The sequence below is a fragment of the Delphinapterus leucas genome, chromosome 6, assembly GCF_059928025.1.
Source record: "Delphinapterus leucas isolate spDelLeu-1000000601 "Yukka" chromosome 6, BTC_Dleu_Yukka2, whole genome shotgun sequence".
Classification (NCBI taxonomy): Eukaryota; Metazoa; Chordata; class Mammalia; order Artiodactyla; family Monodontidae; genus Delphinapterus; species Delphinapterus leucas.
The window spans coordinates 9,259,078-9,285,096 of record NC_143134.1 but is presented as its reverse complement, the minus strand read 5'-3'; the positions used below and the strand labels follow the sequence as shown (position 1 = coordinate 9,285,096).

General features: G+C 46.4%; 1 protein-coding gene and 1 pseudogene across 1 annotated transcript in view; one reads left to right on the top strand and one right to left on the bottom strand.

Moving 5' to 3' along the window:
* PALLD (palladin, cytoskeletal associated protein) overlaps window positions 1-20,355 on the bottom strand; it is a 382,354-nt gene extending 361,999 nt beyond the window's left edge. The window contains exon 1 of the mRNA XM_089912674.1: window positions 19,058-20,355. Coding sequence (XP_089768800.1) covers window positions 19,058-19,962 — 905 coding nt within the window. The 5' untranslated portion in view covers window positions 19,963-20,355. The remainder of the gene's footprint in view (window positions 1-19,057) is intronic.
* Window positions 20,356-21,425: 1,070 nt separating this feature from the next.
* Window positions 21,426-22,242, top strand: LOC111185310 (ubiquitin-conjugating enzyme E2 R1 pseudogene; annotated as a pseudogene).
* The last annotated feature ends 3,777 nt before the right edge of the window (window positions 22,243-26,019 follow it).

Below are 26,019 nucleotides of genomic sequence, written 5' to 3'. Positions count from 1 at the left end.
ATATACCCTGAGAAAACCATAATTCAAAAAGAGTCATATACCACAGTGTTCATTGAAGCTATATTTAAAATAGCCAGGACAGAGAAGCAACCTAAGTGTCCACTGCCAGATGAATGGATAAAGATGTGGCACATATATACAATGGAATATTACTCAGCCATAAAAAGAAATGAAATTGAGTTATTTGTAGGGTCTGTCATACAGAGTGAAGTAAGTCAGAAAAAGAAAAACAAATACCGTATGCTAACACATATATATGGAATCTAAAAAAAAAAAAAATGGTTCTGAAGAACCTAAGGGCAGGACAGGAATAAAGACACAGACATAGAGAATGGACTTGAGGACATGGGGAGGGGGAAAGGTAAGCTGGGGTGAAGTGAGAGAGTGGCATGAACTTACATACACTACCAAACGTAAAACAGATAGCTAGCGGGAAGCAGCCGCAGAGCACAGGGAGATCAGCTCGGTGCTTTGTGACCACCCAGAGGGGTGGGATAGGGAGGGTGGGAGGGAGATGCAAGAGGGAGGAGATATGGGGATATGTGTATATGTATAGCTGATTCACTTTGTTATACAGCAGAAACTAACACACCATTGTAAAGCAATTATACTCCAATAATGAGGTTAATAAATAAATAAATAAAAGTTCTGAAATATAACTAAAACAAGCCAGAAAATGGATTAACTTAAAACTCATGAGGGCAAAAGTGTAAGAGCCAACTGAGTTCATTCTCACTGTTTAACACTGAGACATTTTCTGGATGTGTTTATGGGTCAAACATGCCATTCATTAGAAACACTGCTTTAGAAAGTACCAAATACATACTTGGGCTGGTAGAGGGAAATAAAAAGTCAATAATTTTCAATAAGTAAATAATAAGATAATTTACACCTGTGTCTCCACTGCTCACCTTAAGACGTGACACATTGCCAGCACGGTTGCAGCCCCTGTGCCTTCCCTACTGACCACATTCTCTGCAACATGAAGCAGTGTGGAGGTGCCTCAAAAAAGGAAAAAATAGGACAACGACACAATCCAGCAATCCCACTCCCGGTATTTTTTTTTTTGGAGTATAGTTGCTTTACAATATTGTATTAGTTTATACTGTACAGCAAAGTGAATCAGCTATACATATACATATATGCCCTCTTTTTTGGATTTCCTTCCCATTTAGGTCACCAGAGAGCACTGAGTAAAGTTCCCTGTGGTATACAGTAGGTTCTCATTAGTTATCTATTTTATATATAGTATCAATAGTGTATATTTGTGAATCCTAATCTCCCAATTCATCCCACCCCCCTGCCTTGGTATCCATACGTTTGTTCCCTACATGTGTCTCTTTCTGCTTTGTAAATAAGATAGTCTATACCAATTTTTCCAGGTTTCACATTTATGCGTTAATACACGATATTTGTTTTTCTCTTTCTGACTTACTTCACCCTGTATGACAGTCTCTAGGTCCACTCATGTTGCTGCAAATGGCAATATTTCATTCTTTTTTATGGCTGAGTAATATTCCATTGTATACATGTACCACATCTTCTTTATCCATTCATCTGTCGATGGACACTTAGGTTGCTTCCATGTCCTGGCTACTGTAAATAGAGCTGCAATGAACACTGGGGTGAATGTGTCTTTTTGAATTATGGTTTTCTCTGGGTATATGACCAGTAGTGGGATTGCTGGGTCATAGGGTAATTCTATTTTTGGTTTTTTAAGGAACCTCCATACTGTTCTCCATAGTGGTTGTATCAATTTACATTCCTACCAACAATGCATGAGGGTTCCCTTTCCTCCACCCCCTCTCCAGCATTTATTGTTTGTACATTTTTTGATGATGGCCGCTCTGACCAGTGTGAGGTGATACCTCATTGTAGTCTTGATTTGCATTTCTCTAATAATTAGTGATGTTGAGCATCTTTTCATGTGTTCTTTGGCCATCTGTATGTCTTCTTTTGGAGAAATGTCTATTTAGGTCTTCCACCCATTTTTTATTTTATTTTACTTTTTACATCTTTATTGGAGTATAATTGCTTTACAATGGTGTGTTAGTTTCTGCTTTATAACAAAGTGAATCAGTTATACATATACATATGTTCCCATATCTCTTCCCTTTTGCATCTCCCTCCCTCCCACCTTCCCTATCCCACCCTTCCAGGTGGTCACAAAGCACCGAGCTGATCTCCCTGTGCTATGCAGCTGCTTCCCACTAGCTATCTATTTTACGTTTGGTAGTCTATATATGTCCATGCCACTCTCTCACTTTGTCACAGCTTACCCTTCCCCCACCCCATATCCTCAAGTCCATTCTCTAGTAGGTCTGTGTCTTTATTCCTGTCTTACCCCTAGGTTCTTCATAACAATTTTTTTTCTTAGATTCCATATATATGTGTTAGCGTACGGTATTTGTCTTTCTCTTTCTGACTTACTTCACTCTGTATGACAGACTCTAGGTCCATCCACCTCGCTACAAATAACTCAATTTTGTTTCTTTTTATGGCTGAGTAATGTTCCATATGTGCCACATCTTCTTTATCCATTCATCCGATGATGGACACATAGGTTGTTTCCATCTCCTGGCTATTGTAAATAGAGCTGCAATGAACATTTTGGTACATGACTCTTCTTGAATTATGGTTTTCTCAGGGTATATGCCCAGTAGTGGGATTACTGGGTCATATGGTAGTTCTATTGGTAGTTTTTTAAGGAACCTCCATACTGTTCTCCATAGTGGCTGTATCAATTCACATTCCCACCAGCAGTGCAAGAGTGTTCCCTTTTCTCCACACCCTCTCCAGCATTTATTTTTCCTAGATTTTTTGATGATGGCCAGTCTGACCGGTGTGAGATGATATCTCATTGTGGTTTTGATTTGCATTTCTCTAATGATGTTGAGAATTCTTTCATGTATTTGTTGGCAGTGTGTATATCTTCTTTGGAGAAATGTCTGTTTAGGTCTTCTGCCCGTTTTTGGATTGGGTTGTTTGTTTTTTTGTTATTGAGCTGCATGAGCTGCTTGTAAATTTTGGAGATTAATGCTTTGTCAGTTGCTTCATTTGCAAATATTTTCTCCCATTCTGAGGGTTGTCTTTTGGTCTTGTTTATGGTTTCCTTTGCTGTGCAAAAGCTTTGAAGTTTCATTAGGTCCCATTTGTTTATTTTTGTTTTTATTTCCATTTCTCTAGGAGGTGGGTCAAAAAGGATCTTGCTGTGATTTATGTCATAGAGTGTCTGCCTATGTTTCCTCTAAGAGTTTGATAGTTTCTGGCCTTATATTTAGGTCTTTAATCCATTTTGAGCTATCTTTGTGTATGGTGTTAGGGAGTGTTCTCATACTTTAACACGTACCTGTCCAGTTTTCCCAGCCCCACTTACTGAAGAGGCTGCCCTTTCTCCACTGTACATTCCTGCCTCCTTTATCAAAGATAAGGTGACCATATGTGCATGGGTTTATCTCTGGGCTTTCTATCCTGTTCCATTGATCTATATTTCTGTTTTTGTGCCAGTACCATACTGTCTTGATTACTGTAGCTTTGTAGTAGAGTCTGAAGTCAGGGAGCCTGATTCCTCCAGCTCCGTTTTTCTTTCTCAAGATTGCTTTGGCTATTAGGGGTCTTTTGTGTTTCCATACAAATTGTGAATTTTTTTTTCTAGTTCTGTGAAAAATGCCATTGGTAGGTTGATAGGGATTGCATTGAATCTGTAGATTGCTTTGGGTAGTACAGTCATGTTCACAGTGTTGATTCTTCCAATCCAAGAACATAGTATATCTCTCCATCTATTTGTATCATCTTTAATTTCTTGCATCAGTGTCTTATAAATTTCTGCATACAGGTCTTTTGTCTCCTTAGGTAGGTCTATTCCTAGATATTTTATTCTTTTTGTTGCAGTGGTAAATGGGAGTGTTTTCTTGATTTCACTTTCAGATTTTTCATCCTTAGTGTATAGGAATGCCAGAGATTTCTGTGCATTAATTTTGTATCCTGCTACTTTACCAAATTCATTGATTAGCTCTAGTAGTTTTCTGGTAGCATCTTAGGATTCTCTATGTATGTATCATGTCATCTGCAAACAGTGACAGCTTTACTTCTTCTTTTCCGATTTGGATTCCTTTTATTTCCTTTTCTTCTCTGATTGCTGTGGCTAAAACTTCCAAAACTATGTTGAATAAGAGTGGTGAGAGTGGGCAACCTTGTCTTGTTCCTGATCTTAGTGGAAATGCTTTCAGTTTTTCACCATTGAGGACGCTGTTGGCTGTGGGTTTGTCATATATGGCCTTTATTATGTTGAGGAAAGTTCCCTCTATGCCTACTTTCTGGAGGGTTTTTATCATAAATGTTCCACCCATTTTTTGATTGGGTTGTTTGTTTGTTTGATATTGCCACTCCTGGTATTTATCTGAAAGAAATGAAATCACTCTCTCATAGAGATGTGTACTTTCTTTCTGATGACCATTTAGGTCCTTTCCAGTTTTGGAAACAATGCTGCTATGACCATGCGTGTCCATGCATCCCTGTCCACATGGTTACCTCCTCCAGGTATAAACACACACCTGGGAGCGGGACTCATTCATTCATTTACTCAGCACATGCCTACGGGGCACCTGTTACCTGCAGGCACCATTACAGGCCCAGGGACACAACGGCAAAAATCAGCTGGAGGTCTCGACACTTGCGGGGTTCATATTTTACTGAGGGAGACAGTAAAATAAATGAAGCAACTGTAGAGTATATCAGTAAGTTCTAGGGGAAAACCAAAATGGAGCCTAAAAAATGATTTAAATGACCTTATTTACAAAACAGAAATAAACTCGCAGACACAGGAAACAAACTTATGGTTCCCAAAGGGGAAAGAGGGGGAGGGTTAAATTAGGAACTTGGGATTGACATATACACATTACTATGTATAAAACAGATAAACAACAAGCGTTTACTGTATAACACAGGAAACCACACTCAGTATCTTCTCATAACCCATAATGGAAAAGAATCTGTAAAAGAATAGATACATGTGTATGTATAACTGAATCACTTTACTGTACACCTGAAAGTAACACAACATTGTAAATCAACTCTACTTCAATTAAAACACAACAAGAGAGTGGAGTGGGCAGGCCCTGTTCTTTTCCGCAGGGCAGTCATGGAAGCCTGGCTTTGACGGGACATCCAAGGAGAGAGATGGAGGGTCCAGGACTGCGTGGATCTGGGGAAGAGAAGCCTAGGTGGAGGGAACAGCAGGTGTGGAGACCCTGGGCATGCAGGGTCCAGCAAGGACACATCTATGGTACAGTGGCAGGGCTGCGAATCAGGGGTGGCATCAGAGAGACAGGGCCTTCTCTCTGTTTACAGGACTACAGGTTTCTCTCTGAGAGCAACCAGTAGGCCCTGGACAGCTTTGCACTGGGCTGTGATCACAATTTCATAGAAAAGAACTGTGCCGGGTGTGGTGTGGACTGTGATGGGCCGGGGTGGAAACAGGGCATGGATTAAGGCAGGTGGTGCAGACACCCAGGGGAAGATGCTGGCGGTGGGGACCAGAGCCGCACTCATGGAGGAGGCGTGAGGCGGTCAGGTTGAAGGAAACAGAGGTCGAGGCTTTGTCCATGAACGGCTGGCAGGAGGGCTGTCATTTGCTGGCCTGGGGAAGAGTTAGGAAGACAGGGTTTCGGAGGACAGGAGACTCAGGGACTCACTTTTGGATACATTACACTGGATGCACCTGTTAGGTACCCAAGCAGAGACCCAAGCAGACAACTGGGTATCACGCAAAGTTCAGAGAATGCACGTCTTTAATTTCCTGTGTATCCCAGCACTGTCCCCACGTTGTTTGTACCTACTCACATGTGATGCTGCAGCGACACCTGTGCTATCAGTTGTCATACGGCTCCTCTGAGGCTACCGTCTGCTGTCAGTGTTGACAACCCTCTTCAAGAAAAACAACCCTGCTGGGCTAAGCCATCTGGATCGTGATTTTACAAGTGCGGCAGCTTCACTACCTACTGGCCACGCTCTCATGAACTGATGCGGCTACGAAACAGGACACACCACACCCTGATCCCCTGAGTGAGAAAAGTGGGTCAGTGGCTTGTTTCCATGTCTGTTTTCTTTTGAAGAGATGGAAGTTTCTGCCGACAGCATTGCACAGGTCTCATAGGGCTAATCCTCTTGTTTTGGCTTTTGATGGTGATCAAAGCTTCACTAATATAAACTAATTAGAGGCCGTGCAGGTGCTGGGGTTTGATTATAAAAAGAAGGAATTTAATTACTTTCAATTACGTATATTAATTGAAATTTTATTAGGCTAATAATGATGACCTAATAGCCATCTTATGATTATGTGTAGGTATGAGTCATTGTACTAAAAGATTAAAGATGCCTGGACCATTGGTGGACTCCACTTTTACTGCAGTAAGTGGGTGTTTAAAAGTGGTTTTTCCACAGCCAACATCGTTCCCAATGGTGAAAAACTGAAACCATTTCCACTAAAATCAGAAACAAGACAAGGTTGTCCACCCTCACCACTATTATTCAACATAGTTTTGGCAGTTTTAGCCACAGCAATCGGGGAAGAGAAAGAAATAAAAGGAATCCAAATCGGAAAAGAAGAAGTGAAGCTGTCACTATTTGCAGATGACATGATACTATACATAGAGAATCCTGAGATGCTACCAGAAAATTACTAGAGCTAATCAATGAATTTGGTAAAGTAGCAGGATACAAAATTAATGCACAGAAATCTCTGACATTCCTATACATTAATGATGAAAAATCTGAAAGAGAAATTAAGGACATACTCCCATTTACCCTTGCAACAAAAAGAATAAAATACCTAGGAATAAACCTACCTAAGGAGACAAAAGACCTGTATGCAGAAAATTATAAGACACTGATGAAAGAAATTAAAGATGATACAAGTAGATGGAGAGATATACCATGTTCTTAGATTGGAAGAATCAACACTGTAAACGTGACTGTACTACCTAAAGCAATCTACAGATTCAATGCAATCCCTATCAACCTACCAATGGCATTTTTCACAGAACTAGAACAAAAAAATTTCACAATGTGCATGGAAACACAAAAGACCCTGAATAGCCAAAGTAATCTTGAGAATGAAAAACGGAGCTGGAGGAATCAGGCTCCCTGACTTCAGGCTATACTACAAAGCTACAGTAATCAAGACAGTATGGTACTGGCAAAAAAAAAAGAAATATAGATCAATGGAACAGGATAGAGAGCCCAGAGATGAACCCACACACATATGGTCACCTTATTTTTATTTATTTATGTTTTTGCGGTACGCAGGCCTCTCACTGTTGTGGCCTCTCCTGCTGGGGAGCAGAGGCTCCGCACGCGCAGGCTCAGCAGCCATGGCTCACGGGCCCAGCTGCTCCGTGGCATGTGGGATCCTCCTGGACCGGGGTACAAACCCATGTCCCCCACATCGGCAGGCTGACTCTCAACCACTGGGCCACCAGAGAAGCCCAGTGAGGCCTCATTTTTATCATACCAGAGGTACTTCTGGATTAGAATTCTTCAGGAATTTTTCACCAACTCCCAAAAGTTGAGAGTGGAGAGAAGGGGAGGTGAGGGGGGTGAGGGAACATGTCTTTGTCCTGTTGCCAAGCTGTGCAAGAGAAACAGGGAACATCTGATGTGATCTGGTTTTATGCAATAATTCAAATTGTTAACAAGTAATTTGCATGTAAGTTGTGTTGTAAATTGTATGTAACTTTAATGATTGAACAGAAGCTTTAGTTCCATCAGCTTGTCTCTGCTTTGCTGGGGTTTTGGTGGAATCATGCAAAAGTGAAGGAAAATGGGATTTTTTCAGTCCTGGATGTGGTTATAATTGGTATTTGTGCCAGTTACACTTGGGCGGGCCGGGGGGTGAAGTGACTGGATATAAGGTGGAAATGCCTTGAACCGTGTTCCCATCAGTCCCATTTCAGCTGGGCTACTTCGTCTGCCTCCTGCCCTGGTCCAGATGGCTGCTACTTAGGCCAAACGTAAGAAGCTCCAGGCCCGCAACTTCGTGGCCCACACGTCAGTCTGGCCATTGGCCCCCATCTGGACCCCGCGCGAGTTGGTCAGGGACGTGTCCCTCACTCAGCCCCGTCTGAGTCTTTGTCTCCGTGACTCGAGTCTTGAATGGCAGATCTGCTCCCTGTGCCCCATCCCTGTATCTGGACCCTGGTACCCATCATCCCGCTTTCCTGGGGCACATGCCTCTACCTACGCCGGGGTCTGCCACCTCCTCTCCTCTGGACCCGCTGCCCCCTGCCAGCACCTCGGGTCTCCCGGCCTCTGTCCGTTGCTGGTTCCAGGTCCCCCCGCACCCCTGCCGTCCACGAGTCCTGTCACCTGCTCCCGGGGCCCTGGGAGGTGGCCCATCGATCACCAGGCCTTCCCAGTCTTGGGTCCTGAGCCTCCCGGACCGACTCGGTGGGAGCTAGGTTCTAAAATGCCCCAGTGCAGGCAACTCTGTACTAAAGGTTTTCTTCCATATACAAAATTCCCTTTAAAGATTTCCTCTTTGGCCTCTCCTAGGTCTCACGTGGAAAAGAAGCTCAAAGTTCTTAGGCATTTGGTACATTTACCAATGCATGGCAGAGGAGCCAAGATCTTTGGAACAGATATTAAGAAAAATTTAATGTACATTTATACATTTCCCCCTTAAAAAACCCTCAAAGGATACAAAAACGGCCAGCTAACTTTAAACAATGGCACAGTCTCATCGGAAGCTTAATTTCTCTAGAAGAGCACAATTTGTAATGACTAAGGAACATTGCTCACGGGCCTTGGTAGACTGGGAGATGACAAGAGAAACTAGTTAATAATCCTGTAGCTACTCACTAAATTAGTCCTCCCCTCCTGCTGTAAGAAGAAAAGAGGCAGAAGCATGACCTTGATGGCCCCCAAGTTACGAAATGGTTAAATGAACTGTAACACAGGAGTTAGGATCTGCTCACCTGAATTAATCCTTTGATGGTAAATGGGTCACCTTTTGTGGTTTTTGCAAGGGTGTGGTGCGCACAGAATACATTTGGAACAGGCCTATTTTGGGAGTAAACCTAAGCGGGGCCGTATGTAGTTTGAAAACCTGTGGAACTCTTTTGAGTGACACGTGAGTGTATTTCGAACGAAGAATTACTTGTTCCCAAGATTAGTGGGTTACAAAAAAAATCTAAACAGAATCCAGAAGAAATACTCAATTTCATTTCTATCGCAGGAAAAACGATAAGAAAAAATCTTTATGTAAAATATACGTAAATGCAGAATTTAGGATGACATATTTAATTACATGAATGCATTAGGAAGTTTCGTACTGCCCTCTGCTGTCAGTTTCTAAAAGAAATATAGTAGACTTACTGTAAAAACGGACGCAGGGTGGATTAGTTGAACAAACCGGTTTGAAAAAAATTCCCTGCCCCTAATTCCACCACTTTCCAGCCAGTAATGCTGATTTACTTCACGTCTGTGTGTAGTGATCTGTCAGCCCAAGGAACCAGCTCCAGCAAAGTGTGTGTCAGTGGATGTACAGTGAGTGGTAAAGTTTGTGATTTGGGAGATGCTACATTAATAAGAAATTATCAGCCTTGCAATTCGTAGTCAATGATGTCTTCCTTAACTTTGCGCCAAATTTCTTAATTTTGAATTTACTTTTTCATATTTACATAATTTAGGCAAAACACTCTTCATTAATAAAAGCAAAACCTTCCAGATAAATGCATTAATGGCTTATTTTCTGTAGTATAATCCTGCCTTGAACTGTTATTTTCATTTTGGCGGATGAAATTAAGAAATGAGAAATACTAACAATAATAGGTAACAGCAAAGTGGCAGTTACTAGGTGCAAGGCACTGTTTTATTTTTTCCACATACTATTTTATTTAGTCATAAAACAGAATGGGGGCGGTGGGTATTATAATTCCCATTTCGCAGGTGAATAAACTGAGTCACAAAATAACTTGTCGACGGATGCATTTGGTGAAAGGTGAAGCCGTGATGGGAAACCCTGGAATCTGACCCCAGGGTCTCTCCTCTTAAGCTCTTTGCACAGAAGGTACAAATGCTGCATTTACGGAGGAAGAATGTAGAGAAATTACAGTGGCTACTGACGGCACACTCCCCGCCTGCTGTTTGTCTGCTGTCCACCCTCTCGTGGCCGGAGCCTGGGCATGGACAACAGGCCTGTCCACGTCCAGCCTGGTATCTATCTCTGTCTTGTGGGAAAGTTCTGCCACGTTGAAGGTGTGGTGCCCTCAGCATAGGAGCATCTGCCAGTGGAGCCCATGCCTCAGACCAGACACATCCGGGGCCGCCCTCGTGATTGGCCGCACATACCTGTGCTTTTCATCTGCCAGACAACTTCTGGCTTCCGGCACACTTTCAACAATCTCCAGCAACTCATATTCAAATTATGCACAGCGCTTGAATACATCAGTTGGGCACCCTAAGATCCCCCCTTAGCCAGCAGCACCGGTTCATGACGACAGATCCAACCCACCAGGGACAACCAGCACAGCTACTACTTGCCATTCCAGGTTGCCTCTGCCTTGCAAGTACTTGGAAAATACGACCTCGGGCTCCAGAGGGCTGACTACAGGAAATGAAACAGCACGTAAAACACTGACGGGCTTGAATTCGTCTGCCTCCTTAAATAGGCTGTGGGTTGATCAAACCTTGAGTTACTTTACAGAGACAGCACTGCTCATATGTAAGAGGGGAACCCATGTCTCCAGGATGACCTGCAACCAAGAATCTTCAGTCTGCGGAACCCAAAGAATAGAAATGTTGCCATCAGAGCCCTCTCTGAATCAAGGCATCCCTCAAGGAGGAAAACCAGGCTCCCGGCACAAGGAGCTAACACCAGTTGCTTAGCAAGTCAGCTTCAAGTTTGAAATTCCCTGAACCCCTTAAATTATGCCCTGATTCCTGGACCAGGGAGACAGATTTGAGCTGTGCCTCCTGTCTCCTTGCTGGTGGACCTCACAATAACGCACTTTTTTTCCTCAAAAGCTGGGGCCATTGTATTGGCTCCTATGTGTGTCCAGCCGCCAGCCCTTGCTCAGTAACAATTTTTGGTGACCACGAAGGGACCCATGTCTTGTGACCAACTGTCCGTGGCTCTGAAGCCCCCGGGGTGTGTGGGCCTTCACCACTGATCCTGAGTGGTCACCTAGACTGCCCGTGTCCAGAGGGTGGGGTTTCAGGTTCTTGCTTTCCCACCATGGGACTCCAGGCTCCTCAGGCTACTTTTGCCTCTGACAAAAGAAAGTGCTCCTGGATCAGATGTCTTTTGGGTGAGTAACCTTGTTAAAACATGCCTGTGCCTAAATTGTCTAAAAACCTCATCAGGATCATGGGTTAGAGTCCCACCCTGGGGGGAAATTTGAAAGGTCCTCAAAAGTTCAGGTTAGACATAAATCGCAGCAGTATCTTTTTTGATCCACCTCCTAGAGTAATGAAAATAAAAACAAAAATAAACAAATGGGACCTAATTAAACTTAAAAGCTTTTGCACAGCAAAGGAAACCATAAACAAAACGAAAAGACAACCCACAGAATGGGAAAAAATATTTCCAAATGAAGCAAACACCAAGGAATTAATCTCCAAAATATACAAACAGCTCTTGGAGCTCTATGTCAAAAAAACAACCCAGTCAAAAGATGGGCAGAAGATCTAAATAGATATTTCTCCAAAGAAGACATACAGATGGCCAAAAAGCACATGAAAAGATGCTCAGCATCACTAAGTATCAGAGAAATGCAGATCAAAACTACAATGAGGTACCACCTCACAGCGGTTAGAATGGCCATCATCAAAAAGTCTGCAAACAGGGCTTCCCTGGTGGCGCAGTGGTTGAGAGTCCGCCTGCCGATGCAGGGGACACGGGTTCGTGCCCCGGTCCAGGAGGATCCCACATGCCGCAGAGCGGCTGCGCCCATGAGCCATGGCCGCTGAGCCTGAGCGTCCGGAGCCTGTGCTCCGCAACAGGAGAGGCCACAACAGTGAGAGGCCCACGTATCACAAAAAAAAAAAAAAAAAAAAAAAAAGTCTACAAACAGTAAATGCTGGAGAGGGTGTGGAGAAAAGGAATCCCTTCTGCACTGTTGGTGGGAATGTAAACTGGTACAGCCACTATGGAGAACAGTTTGGAGGTTCCTTAAAAAACTAAAAATAGAACTACCATATGACCCAGCAACCCCACTCCTCGGCATATATCCAGAGAAAACCATAATTCAAAAAGATACTTGCACCTCAATGTTCACTGCAGCACTCTTTACAATAGCCAAGATAAGGAAGCAACCTAAATGTCCATCGACAGAGGAATGGATAAAGAAGACATGGTACATATATACCATGGAATTGTATATATTACTCAACCATAAAAAGAACAAAATACTGCAGCAACACCCATTTCCAGCAACATGGATAGACCTAGAGATTATTATACTAAGTATAATTATTATACTAATTATTATTATTATAATAAGTCTTATTATACTAAGACCTAGAGATTATTAAACTATATTATACTAAGATTATTATACCATTTCCAGCAACATGGATAGACCTAGAGATTATTATACTATATTATACTAAGATTATTATACCATTTCCAGCAACATGGATAGACCTAGAGATTATTATACTATATTATACTAAGATTATTATACCATTTCCAGCAACATGGATAGACCTAGAGATTATTATACTAAGTGAAGTAACTCAGACAGAGAAAGACAAATATCATATATCACTCATATGTGGAATCTAATTTTTAAAAATGATACAAATGAACTTATTTACAAAACAGAAATAAACTCACCGATTTCAAAAACAAACTTATGGTTACCAAAGGGGAAATGTGGGTGGGGGAGGGATAAATTAGGAGATTGGGATTGACATATACATGCTACTATATATAGAATAGATAACCAACAAGGACCTACTGTATGGCACAGGGAGCTCTACTCAGTATTCTGTAATAACCTATATGGGAAAAGTATCTGATAAAGAATGAATATATGTATATGTATAACTGAATCACTTTGCTGTACACTTGAAACTAACACAACATTGTAAATCAACTATCCTCCAATAATATTTTTTAAAAGTAGTTCAGGTTAGAGTCCTGAACCCTGGGTTAAAGTCCCAGAGTCTTGGATTTCTTTGTCTGTCCAGGTTGGTCTAAGCCTGTTGAATTTGTTAGGATTGGCCAATAGGGGGAGGCCCTTGGATGACTGTAGCAAAACTTTATTAAACCTGATTTAACGAAGGTCCCCGACTCAGGAGATAGAAGACATTGCTCCCTGACTGGAAACCTTGCCTCATGGAAGTGTCGGGGTTTTTCCCCCATCATGTGCAGTGGCTTCACAGGAACCCACCCCAGAAGAACATACCCCACGCCTGGGTTAAAGGCATTTCCAACCAAAACACCTCCTTGGTGTCATTTTGCTCTGGTCATCCTGAGAGGAACCTTTCAGATGAGGAACATTAATAGTATACCTGACTGTAGTCCTTTGGGATGTATTCTTCAAAACTGGTCAATGTTTAGCTATGAGCCGATGGAAAAGAAGAAAATGATTTTCTCTGTAACACTGCCTGGCCCCAGTATCAGCTGGAATCAGGGGGAAATGACCAGAGAATGGGTCTTTGAACTATGATACTATCTTATAATTCGATCTGTTTTGTTAGAGAGAGGAAAACTGGGATGAAATCCCATTGCACAGTCATTTATGTCTTTATATCGGAATAAGAATTTGCAGAAGAGATGTAAAATTGTGATTCAGAGGGAAGAACCTCAGAAAAAGCCTGTTTCAATTGAGTCAAAACCAAACCATGATCTTGACGTACTACATCCAGTCCCTCTGTCAGCCCCTCCGTCAGCCCCTCTTGTGGTTTCCCTATCTTATGAAGGAGGTCTGCCTGTAGTCAGTGCAAAGGGTCCTACCAGCCCTCCTAGGGCTGCTGGTCCGGCTCTGTACTGCCCATACCAGATGGTCACAAAGGAACACTCTTTCTTCCCTATACCCACCAGGGTATTCAGTTTGGCCCAGGGAACACTCTACCTCAGGCAGGGCATTTCCGTTAAGACAGGTCCCAGCAGGCTTAGATGACCAAGGCCAACCCAGGGGATTCTCCTGTATCAGCCTTGGATTTATACAACTGGAGAAATAATAAGCCATCTATTGAGATGAGCCTCAGAAAATGGAGAATCTCTTTACATCCGTTTTGCTACTCATCACCCTAACTGGGCTGACATACAGGCCCTCATGAATACCCGACTGTGGAAGAGCATAGGATGGTATTAGAGAAGGCTGCCAGGAAGCTGAAAGTTTCCCTGAATCACAACCAAATCATCCAGTCAGAACTCAGGTGGCACAGGCCACACCTGGAGCTGAACCAGGATGCTGGGACCCGAAAGACCCAAGGGAACTGAGCAAGCCTGAATCATCATAGGGAATGTTTAATAACCAGACTTCAACAGGAGCCCCCAAACAGCAGAGCTTGAATAAGATCTAGGAAGTACAGCAAGGACCCCAGGAGAACCCATCCACCTTCCTCGAGGGGGTTTTTGAGGCTTACAGATGATATGCTGCTATGGATCTCGAACACCCAGCTGTAACTGCTCAAATGCCCTGTTCCCTTTTTGGGAAAATTAAATGCACTCCCACATCAAGCCTCTGCCCCACAAGCTGCCCCATTACGATCGGGAGACCAAGCCTCCCCCCAGAAGCCCCTGAAGAAATTCTGCAAAAGGTAAGCGTGGATGTTTGGGCTGACGGGAGGCCAGGAAGAGACAAGACGGCTTACCTAGTAGTAGTAAAACTCCGTCCAGCGGCCAAGACTCCGAATGTGAAGCAACAGGCATTTAAACAGGCATTTGAAAGAAGGTATAAAGCCTCCGACGACCACCTTTCTTAAATGCCAATTATTCTGACCTTGTCAATCCTCATATAACACTCCCATCCTGTCGGTTCAAAAACCCGGGACCAGCGATGACTTTTACACAGGATTTGAGGGCTGTTAACCAAACTGTAGAGGATATACATCTGGTGATGCCAAATCTTTATACTTTACTTACAACTTTATCCGGAGACTTTTGCTGGTTTACAGTTCTGGAGTTAAAAGATGGCTTCTACTGCATACCCCTAAGTCCTGAGACCCAGGGGTTTGCCTTTGAATGGGACGATCCAGAGTCTGACGTAAAACAACGATACCGCGGGATGGGACTCCCAGAAGGATTGAAGCAGGACCCCACCATCTTCGCCACGGACTGAAGGGATCTCCAATTAAATGAGGGAGTCTTACTCCAATATGTGGATGGTATACTAACTGCTCGTAGAACTAAGGAAGCGTTAGGACCAAAATACTGCAAGGGAAAAGCACAAATTTCTCAACCAACTCTAAAATATTTAGGATTTGAGGTATCCAAGGACAAAGAAACACTGCCAGATGGAAGAGAAGCAATAGCTATGGTTGCTGTAGCCACTACCAGAAGGCATTCTTGAGAATTCTTAGGAATTGCTGGGTTTTGTCGTACTTGGATTCCTAACTTTGAACTCTGCGACAATATGAGGCTCTTAAAGGAAGTGACAATACGCCATTAAGCTGGACTCCGAGGTGCCATAATGAGTTCCACACCATCACGGAGAAGCTTTTCACAGCCCAGCACTTGGTCGCCCAGGCATTTTGTGTCTGAAAGACAGGGCGTGAGTCTTGGAACGCAAACTCAATGTTTAGGTACCTCCAGAAGGCCAGTAGTTTACTTTTCTTGAGTCCAACAATTGGGCGTGTACGTCAAGTATGGCCAGTTTGCCTCTGGGCTGTGGCTGCAACCTATGACCTTTCACAGGAGGCTGAAAAATGTACCCTGAGCCAGCCGGCCACTGTGCATGCCCCGTGCAGTGTGCTACCTTTACTTGAACGAAACGGCGGATATAGGCTTACTTCGGGGAGGCTGGGCAAATACCAGGCCACACCACTTGACACCCCAAATGTCACATTACAGGTGGTATCCACTCTAAACCCAGCCACTCTGCTCCCCAGGACGACAGGAGGGCCTGCTCATGACTGTATACAAATAACTGAATACAACCTGACTGATCAGCCTTTAGAAAATCTAGAAATGGAAATATTCATGGACGCGAGCAGCTTCACGGACGAGGCGGGGCTTGGAAAGTCCGGGTGTACAGCTGTAGCTCATCAGGAAGCCCTAGAAGCAGAAGCCCCTGTCCAGGTCCGTCTGCCCAGAAGGCCGAGCTCACAGCCCACACAGACCCCTGAGCCTTGGAGCTAAGGAAAAGGTGGCTATCTATACCAATTCCAAGTTTGCCTTCTCTGTCCTACGTGCACACGGGGCCACCTGGAAAGATTGGTCTACTGACATCAGGAGGAAAGAAATTCAACATGCAGAGGAGATACCAGCCTTATTAGATGCTGTTTTATATATATACACACATATTTATATGTATAGATGCTGGAATAAGTAGCCATAGGACATTGTCTGGGCCACCCAAACACTGATCGTTATATAACTAACGGAAATTAGGCTGATCAGACAGCAAAACAGGCAGCCAGAACGAAAAACCCAGATCCTAAGGCTTCAGCACTCATGCCAAGTGTGCACCTGTCCCTGTTTAAGCCTCAGATCTGGAAATGGATCTCGAGAGAGCAGATGCATGGGGATTTCATGCTGACTCCCGAGACTTAGACGGTGATCAGGACCAAACAACCACAGAGGCTGGATTTCTAATGAGCTTATACATGACCATGTGATGCAAGGAACTATTACTCACCTACATCAAGGTACCCATGCTCACCTACATTAACTATTACTCACCTACATCAAGGTGCCCATGATGGGAGGGCTGCACAAGTTTATTGCTGGCCTATAAATGCAAACGACCATCCAAAAGGTAACACAAAATTGCCTGATCTGCACCGGAAACAATCCTAAAACTGGGCCACCCCTGATGATAAAAGGGGTGCAATCCCGAGGGACAGAACCAGGGGATGACTGGTAAACAGACTTTACTGTTAGGCCAAGAATCAGGGAACACTGTAGATATGTGCTGGTGTTAGTGATACCCCTGCACAGAACGGGGCAAAGCTTCTCCACGCAGGACAGAGAATGCTTCCTAGGTAACAAAGGCCTTCCTCAAAGAAATGATTCCTCGTTTGGGGCCACATCTTTCAATTCAAAGTGACAACAGAGGAGCTTTCATAGCCAAAGTGACTCAAAGGTGTCTGGGGCCCTCGGAACACGATGGAATTTCATGCTTCCTGGAGACCTCAGTCTATGGGGAGGACTGAAATGATGAATCATTCCTTGAAAGAGACAGTCACCAAAATAGGCCAAGAAACCAACGTGACTTGGGATAAGGTCTTACCAGCTGCCCTGCTGAGGGTCAGAGTGGCCCCTAGAAGCAAGCTTCAATTGAGCCTTTATGCAATGTTCTCTGGGAGACCTCCCTTAAGGTCTCATGTGGTAACAGAATTAGACTTGATAAAACGTGTACAGTCTCTCAGTGGTGTCGTATCTTCTATACATAAAAAGCATCTAGTCCGTTAATGCTTCCCACGGACGTCCCCCCGCATTGCACAAGCCCAGGGACTGGGTCCTCCTTGAACCTGGACAAACCAACAGCCTGAGGACCAGTGAAGCCCGTGTGGAACGGCTCCTATGACGTCCTTCTGGTTACATATCCTCCAGTAAAGCTACAAAGAGTCAAGCCTTGGGTCTCCTACTCCCAGAAACCTTAAATCACTTTTCAGAAGGAAACATAACAGCTAAGACTCCACCTGGCTGTGACGAGAAGATAATGATGTCTCGACAGTAGCCTGTTTCTGCCCAAGAGTCTGGACCAGGCCTACCTGAATCCAAATTCAATCACTAAAATGTTAAAAAATAACATGTTTTCACGGATTCCCAAAGTCGCAGTTCTGTGTATCTTAGGGCCAAACCCTCTTTACTCATCAAATTTGTCCTCGTGGTCCATCTTGTATTTTGGGGGGTTTTTTTTGTTTTTTTGCGGTACGTGGGCCTCTCACTGCCGTGACCTCTCCCGTCGCGGAGCACAGGCTCCGGACGCGCAGGCCCAGCGGCCACGGCTCACGGGCCCAGCCGCTCCGCGGCACGTGGGATCCTCCCGGACCGGGGCACGAACCCACGTCCCCTGCATCGGCAGGCGGACTCTCAACCACTGCGCCACCAGGGAAGCCCCCATCTTGTATTTTTAAAAAGTCCTCTCCCCCACTCGCAGGATGACTGCCCCAGACTTCAGAGTTCAAGGCGGGACTCGGGAATGCTTACAAGTAAGTGCAAAACAATTTCGTTCCTCTTATAAAGATCCACGCCCCTCATCAGCCGAAAGTAGGTAGCCGGGTCCTCGCCCCTACTTCCCTCCAGACCGAGGAACGCACAAAGGAGACGCAGGTAAAACATCGCCCAGCTTAAGCTCGTTCGCCCCCTTAAGTACGTTCATTGCACAAACCTGAAGTTATTTTACAGAGACAGCCCTGCGCATGTGCAAGACGGGTCCGGGCGTCTCCAGGATGACCCCAAGAGCACGAGGAGCTTTCTTGGACTGATTAGCAAGACAGCTTCCAAGCCTGAAATTCCCTAAACCCTTAAATTCCGGTCGGGAGATGGATTTGAGCCGGGCCTCCTGTCTCCTTGCTGGTCGACCTCACAATGAAGCTTTTTCTTTTCACAAAGGACGGGGCCACCCATCTTAGTTTAGGCATGCGGGATCTAATTCCCCCACCAGGGATCCAACCGGGTCCCCTGCATTGAGAGCGCGGAGGTTTACCCACTGGACCACCAAGGAAGTCCGCATGCAGCAACTATGACCCAGCGCAGCCTGAAAGAGTAAAAAAAAAAAACAAAAGAACAGAAAACAAACCCGGGGCCATAATATTGGCTTCTATGCCCTTCCGGGAGCCAGCCCTTGCTGGGTAACAGAAATCTCTTCTTTCACATTAAAGTAAAGCCAAAAGACCACGCGCATCATCTCATAGCACCTCCACAATAAAAGAGTCGTACCTGACCCGAGGAGGTGGGTTCCCGGCGACTCTGCACTCGAGGTACACCCGACTTCCTTCTGCCACCTCTTGGCTCCGCAGCTTCTGGATGAACCGGGGAGCGGCCAGCAGGTGGCGGGCAGCCGGGGGAGAGGGGCTCCGGCTCGGCTGGACCACGTCCCGGGCCGCCGCGGGGTGATGCCCGGGCTCCAGGGGCTCGGCCCCGGCTTCCACCTCCTGCTGGTCCCCGGTTGGGCTCCGGCTGGCCGAGGCGCTCATCGGGGCTGACAGCTGGTTCTTAGGGGACAGGTACCCGCTGTCCGGGGATGAGGACTCCCCGTTGGGGTTCCTGGTTCTCGGCTTGGAGGTTTCTCTGAAGATGGTCGTCAGCTCCTCGATGAGGGTGGCCGCCTTGTTGCACAGCGGGCTCTGGGGCCCGGCCCTGCCCCCGTGCGTGGCTCTGGGCTTGGCACTGGCGCTGGGGGCTTTGGCACCGTGTTTCCCTGCCCTGCGGAGACTCCGGATGTAGCTGGGCCGGGCCAGCAGGGGCGAGACGCCGGGCTTCCTCCTGGATGCAGGCGAGGAGATGCGCTCGGCTCGTTCTGCTGGCAGCGGCGGGACAGGTGTGGGCTTGTGTGCGCCAGGCGTCCCTGGGGACAGGTGCTCACCCGGCCTGGCCCCCTGAGGGGGAGGCGACCCCCAGAGGCTCCCAGGAGAGGGGCTGAAAATCTGTGAGTCCTCCCTTTCCGAGTCGCAGTCCTCCGTCTCTGAGTTGGCTATGGCTCTGCGGGCCAGGTCCAGACTCTTGTTTATCTCCTCCTGGCTGAGGAAGGCCGACAGGCCTGGCAAGAAGTCTGCGTTCTCGCCATCTTCCGCCACGTCCGACAGGGAGTCGTAGAAGGAGTCACGGGAGGACATGTCGGACATAGTCGAGAGGCGCTCATGCACTCTGTCTGCTTTGGACAGGAAGGCAGGGGCCTGGAAACCAGCTCTGAAGGACAAGAGACACAACTGCAGTTAGTAGGAGCGAGTGGGGTGTGTGTGTGTGTGTGTGTGTGTGTGTGATCACAGTACTGCTCATCCACAAGTTGGGAGAAACAGTAAGGCAAACATATATGCTTTTTAAGTCATTTTCCCCTATAAATTGGAAGAAACGTCAAGCACACTTGTGTTTATCATTTTAATCCGGTATTTGCCCTGTGAGTGAATACTAATCGTCTCACTAAGCATCATTAAATAACTCAGGAGGGCCACGCCTGCCGTGGGAGCTGTGAGCGGACCAGGGCCCCCTTCCCTCCCCCCTCCCGCCTCCCCCCCCTTACACCTCTAATTTCATTGATGTTATGAGAACAGGAGTCTGTTGATATTTTAAGCAAATCTGACACTGCTTATGTCACCCTAAACCACGAAATGCATTTTGATTCCAATTTTCACTGGATTTTAGTTTTCGGTGAAATTTTTGAAACCTTTTCTTTTCCTGGTGTCCAGACATGTGGATTCACATTCATTCATTCACTAGTTAATTCAAGGCAGAGTTGAAATCGCTTACTGAATTTCAGGTGCAGAGGGACAGTTGCGCTCTAGACCAGGGGTTGGCAAACTTCCCCACAAACGGGCGGATGACCCCAGACCACTCAGCATGAGGGGGCATTGTGCCGACAGCGCTCTGCAGATTATTTCACTTAAAACCCTCACAACTGGCGGCCTCAGTTTAGAAAGGGAAAAACTGAGCCAGAGGATGTGAGAACAAGAGCCCAGACGACGAACCCAGAGCCCACGCCTTCGCCATATGCTTCCCTACCATGATATTATCGTTTCACAGCCGAGGTCCCAGCAATGGATCCGACTAAGAAAACGTGGGTCAGAAATCAGAGTTCTGCTATTAAGGATATTTAGTGCAAAGTGAAAATAACATGATAGATTTTAAAACCTCACAAAAAGCACTGTCCGAGGAAGCTAGAGAGCACACTTCTGAACGGTGAAAGAACTTTAAATTCTTTTTTTTTTTTTTAAATAGGGAGTGTCTGCCGGAGGCAGATTAAATCACCTGTTTATTAATTTATATTTTGGTTTTAAAGAGGCACCATCTGACAGGATCCAGTTGTCCCGATTAGGTGTAGCTTAGAAACCACTTGCACAGTGAAAAAGAAAACAACAGCAGGAAGGTATACATGGTCCGGGTTTAATCTGCAACCCCGACACTGCCGCCTGAACATGCACGTGGGCTCGGGAAAGCGCTCATAGCATGGATGAAAGGGGAGGTTTCCACGTGGCCCAAACTCACCAAAAAATTATGCTTCAGAGACGTCCGTGTTATTGAACCTTCACATTAAAAGGTCGTAATCAAAGAGATACAACTGCAAACATTTCCGTTATTGCCCTGAGATTTCATGTGTTATTTCACACAGCGCTTCCGGCAATTCCGTGCTGGTGACATCCATACAGAAAATGCAACACACCGGCAGCGGCGCAGAGCTAGTGGAGGGCCCGGGGGCTCCGGGCGGCAGACGTCCCGTGACTCCCACGCGCCCCCGGCCCCCGCCGCCGCCATGGCCGGGTCGCCGGCGCCCAGCTCGCAGGAGGCGCTTCTGCTGGAGCTCAAGGGGCTGCAGCAGGAGCCGGTGGAGGGCGTCCCGCTGAACCCGGTGGACGAGGGCCGCCTGCCTACCTGGGCGGTGGCCATCTTCGGCCCTGACACCTACGACGAGGGTGGCTACTTCAAGGCGCCTCGAGAGCCCCCTCGACGACCACTGGCCTGTTAGTCCCTGACCAAGATGTGGCACCCCGACATCTACGGGACTGGGTACGTGTGCGTCGCCGTCCTCCGCCCACCCCAGTCCATGACGCCCTCAGAGCGGCGGAGCCCCGCCCAGAACGTCAGGACGCCGCTCCAGAGCGCCATCTCCCTCCCCTTCAGATCCAACACCTCTCCCGCCCACGGGGCCGCCTACGTGATGCACGGGAAGCGGGAAGAGAGCAAAGGCTAGTACCGCGAGTACACTGACGCATCCGGAAGCAGGTCCCGGGGACCATGGTGCACGCGGAGCGGGGTGGCGTGCAGGTGCCCACCACGCCGGCCGGGTCCTGCGTGAAGCCTGGGACCCCGGCGCCCGCGGGGACGCAGAGCTCTTCCACGAGGACGGCGAGGCCGAGGCCGACCGCTGCTTCTGGGACGACTCGCAGGACTTGGGCACCGAGAAGCCCTGACACCGCATCTTACCTCAGCCACCCGCCTGTCTGATGCCGCCACCACCTCCGGGCGCCGGGCGGCCCGGGGCCCCCCAGCCCACGTCTCCTCCGCCTCCGCCTCCAGGGAGGCCACCGCCCTCGAGGCCCTGGGCCCCGCGTGGGCTGCAGCCAGAGACTCAGGGTCCCGCCTCGTGAGTGGACGGGTTGACTCGGGGTCATCTCTTCTCTCTCCTTTGGTTTGTTTGGAATCTAAATAAAGCAACTTTATGAGAAAAAGAAAAGAAAATGCAACACACTAAAAAAGAACTAATGTGTAAAAAGGAGTAAAGAAGGGGTGAGGTCAGTGTCCACTTGCGCAAGCAGGGTTGACGATTGGAAAGTGTGAGGCATAAAGTGTCTATAAATCTTTGCCGCCTGCCTCTGTCCTCTTTTCTGAGGGAAGTCGAATGGCCTGGAAATTCCCTCTTCTCCTCTGCGTCTCCTTCATCGCTTCCTCATTAGTTTGGTTTAGTTGTCGTTTCCCCTAAAACTCCCGTAAGCTGCCACTGTTTTCTGTTTTCTTTGGCTTCCTGCGGGTCCAGCTTCTTCGTGTGGAGAAATGGCCCTTCCCAGTTTAGTCACTCTTCCTTTACCAGAATGATAAATTGACCATGAATTCCACTTACTATGTGCAAGGGAAGCTTCCAGGAGGGCGAAGACGAGCCAGGCATGGTCTCTTCTGGAACCATCTTACAATCCAGGAGGAGGGATTAGGCAAGAGTCAAGAATGACCCAAAGACGAGGAAAATGATGATTCCTGTTAAAATAGGAGATCGGAAAAAAATAGGAGATCGGATGGTGAGAGAAATCACACTTACGAATTTGGCAGTGCCATTCCTTTGCTGCTTTTTTTGCCAGTGGTACCCCGGCTAATAAGAGAAGGTCCAAACGGGGCAGGCAGGTTACCTGTGCGTCCCTGGACGGTCAGCGAGATGTGAAGTCTCAGACCTCGTCCCCCACGATCACTGTGACAGGCGCTGCGCCCACGCCCAGCCACCTGCTCCCGCTCTGAACATCGTCTTCTTTCACGTCCCTGAGCTTTGCACACGTGGTTTCTTTCGCCTTTCCCGTCTCTTCTGTTTTTCCAACTCCAGTTCATCCTTGAAAAGTACTTAATTTCACTTCTTGTTGGTACTTTCTACGATCCTCCAGTCAATACAATTCACTCCTTCTTTTGAACATGACACTCTGCAGGAATTTTGTGGTAACATTCATTTTGTTGAACTATAAGGATTAGTTAAGAACCCTGCGAAGGCCAGGAAAGCAGGTGTTGCCTGACAGCTTTTCTGTGCTGGACGTCTGGCAGTGTCTGGGTCACGATCGTGGCAGGTGAAGGAGAAAACCACACCTAGTGTTTGAACCAGTTTTGAGCCCTGGGTGGAAATTGACAGGAGAGGGAGCCACGCATCCACAGCAGACACGGGGCACTCTGCAGGTATCGTGTCCCCTCCTGTCCTGGAGGCCGCTCTCGTCCCCCCCACTCACTGTCAGCCCCAGGCCCCGCAGCACCTCCCTGGGACAGGCTGTCTTCGGTGAGGAATCGTTCTGCTCTTTGTGCAGCTTTGTCACCTGTCTCTTCAATGGTCACTCATCGCCAGGGCTCTGCTTTCTGAGAAGAACTTGATAAAGTCAGTGCTGCATGTTCGTAGCTGTTAATGAATACACATAAAATACACATTACATGTCCTGGTACCAGTACAAAATGCTGGTAGTTCTGACACCACGTTAAAAGGAAAAGGAGACAGTGATTTGTAGGGTTTTCATTACCCTCAAAGAAAGTTTGTCATGAAAAAATTCACAACCGGAACGACATTTGTTTTCTGGCATCCCTGCTATTAGACGTCGGGAATTCTCTAAATGTTGACACTCTTCGACGTGTGGATACCGGTGAGCTCAGGGTTAAATTCTGAGTCATAGAAATATTGGGGTGGCCCAAAAGCTCATTCAGGTTTTTCTGTAACCAACTTTTTGGCCAACCCAATACAAGTCATGTTTCTAGCTTACGTCCTCTGTTGTCTTATTTATCAGCATCAATTCGTTGAGTGCCGGCTATGCGCTAGGCTCCTCTCCTGCAGGCTGGGGACACAGCCGTGAGGAAGATGGGCTTCTCTGCCCTAAGAAGCTGCCATTTTAACAGGAAAAAAGAAGTAGGAAACCAAGGAAATGTCAGGCTCTGATTTTCTTATACTGGGTTTGGTCTCAAATCTTTTGTTAGTTGATTTTGGGAAACTGTGCTGTGCTTTTATCCCTCAGATCATCTTTCAGAGTTGTTAGGGTACAAGTGGGATGGGACGGGATGGACGGATGCTTGCGGGCTCCCATCGGTGTCCGTAGACTGTAGCAGTTCTGGACAGCTCGCTGTGGGTGGGAGGGGCTGACGGTAACAGCAGGAGGACACTTCAGGCTGGCGGTGCCTCAGACTCTGGGACTGTGCAGTGAAGGAACTGCGGGCGCCCTGGGGGTTCTCTGAAGGCAGACCCCTCCAGCAGGTGATGGTGCCAAACCCTCAGGCATTAGCAAACATGGTAAAGCACAGGCTTGGGAGGGTCTGCAAATAGTGGGAGGCGTTATAGCTTCCTGCCCACCTTGACCTTCAGCAGACCTATCAGGGTCTGCCGTGTCCCAAGGAAATTTTGCTATCAGACGTCAGCTCCCATGGTCACCTACGTCGTTACATCCCTGTGCACATTTCATCCATTCTCATGGAATTTTATGCCATTTAGTTGATAGGTTATTTCTCATGGTTAATTTTACGGTTCTCAGCTTCGCCCTAAGTTCACATTATCTGAATTCTGTTGGACCCATATTCCACTATGAAATATAGAGCGTGTAAGTTTTCACTGAACATTTAATGTTTCATATATCACACATTCTGACATAAGCAATTTTATCATCTTAAATTGTCTTGGCATTATGATCTTGGTATTTGGGAAAACATTTGTTTTTGAGCTCCTGAATATGTAGTAGACATATAAATCCATACGATTCACATACGTATATACAAATAATAGAAAAAATAGACAAATTTTTAACTTATGAATAACATTTGTTTTTAGAGTTGCTGACTTTGGAGGATAATTATCTGAAAACAAGATCTGTGCTATCGAGGACAACCTTCTATTTTGTCGGTCAGAAAATACTTGTGGGACACCCCCTGCACCGTCCCCAGTGGCAAGGAACATAGGCTGTTGAAATGTAAACAAATTCCCCCACTTGAGAGGAGGTTGGGGAAGACAAGGCACCTCATGAGAAGCAGCAGAGTCCAGGAGGAAGAATAATTCAGTTGCAAACGACAAAAGCTTGGTTTCCAAGTTTTGAGCTGCAGGCTTTCCTATAAAGATGATCCGACTTGCGATGGTTGGACTAATCAACTTTACGATGATGTGAAAGTGATAGGCCTTTGGTAGAATCCGTACTTGGAATTTTGAGCTTTTATCTTTTCTGATCCTCTCTTGAGATGCTGGGCAGCGGCCGCAGTGCCCAGCCAGCTTCGCGATCACGAGGGTAAACAACCGATGTACTTACAACCCTCTGGACCCAGACAACCACTCTGCTTTTCACTGTCATTACGGTATGCAATCAATTACATGGGATATTCAACATTTTGTTAGAAAACAGGCTTTGTGTTAGATGATTTCGCCCAACTGCAGACTGATGGAAGTATTCTGGGCACCTTGAAGGTGAGACAGGCTGGGACCTGGGACCCTTTGCTGCAGTGCTTGCACCTCTCGTCAAGCAATAAAATACAAGAAAACT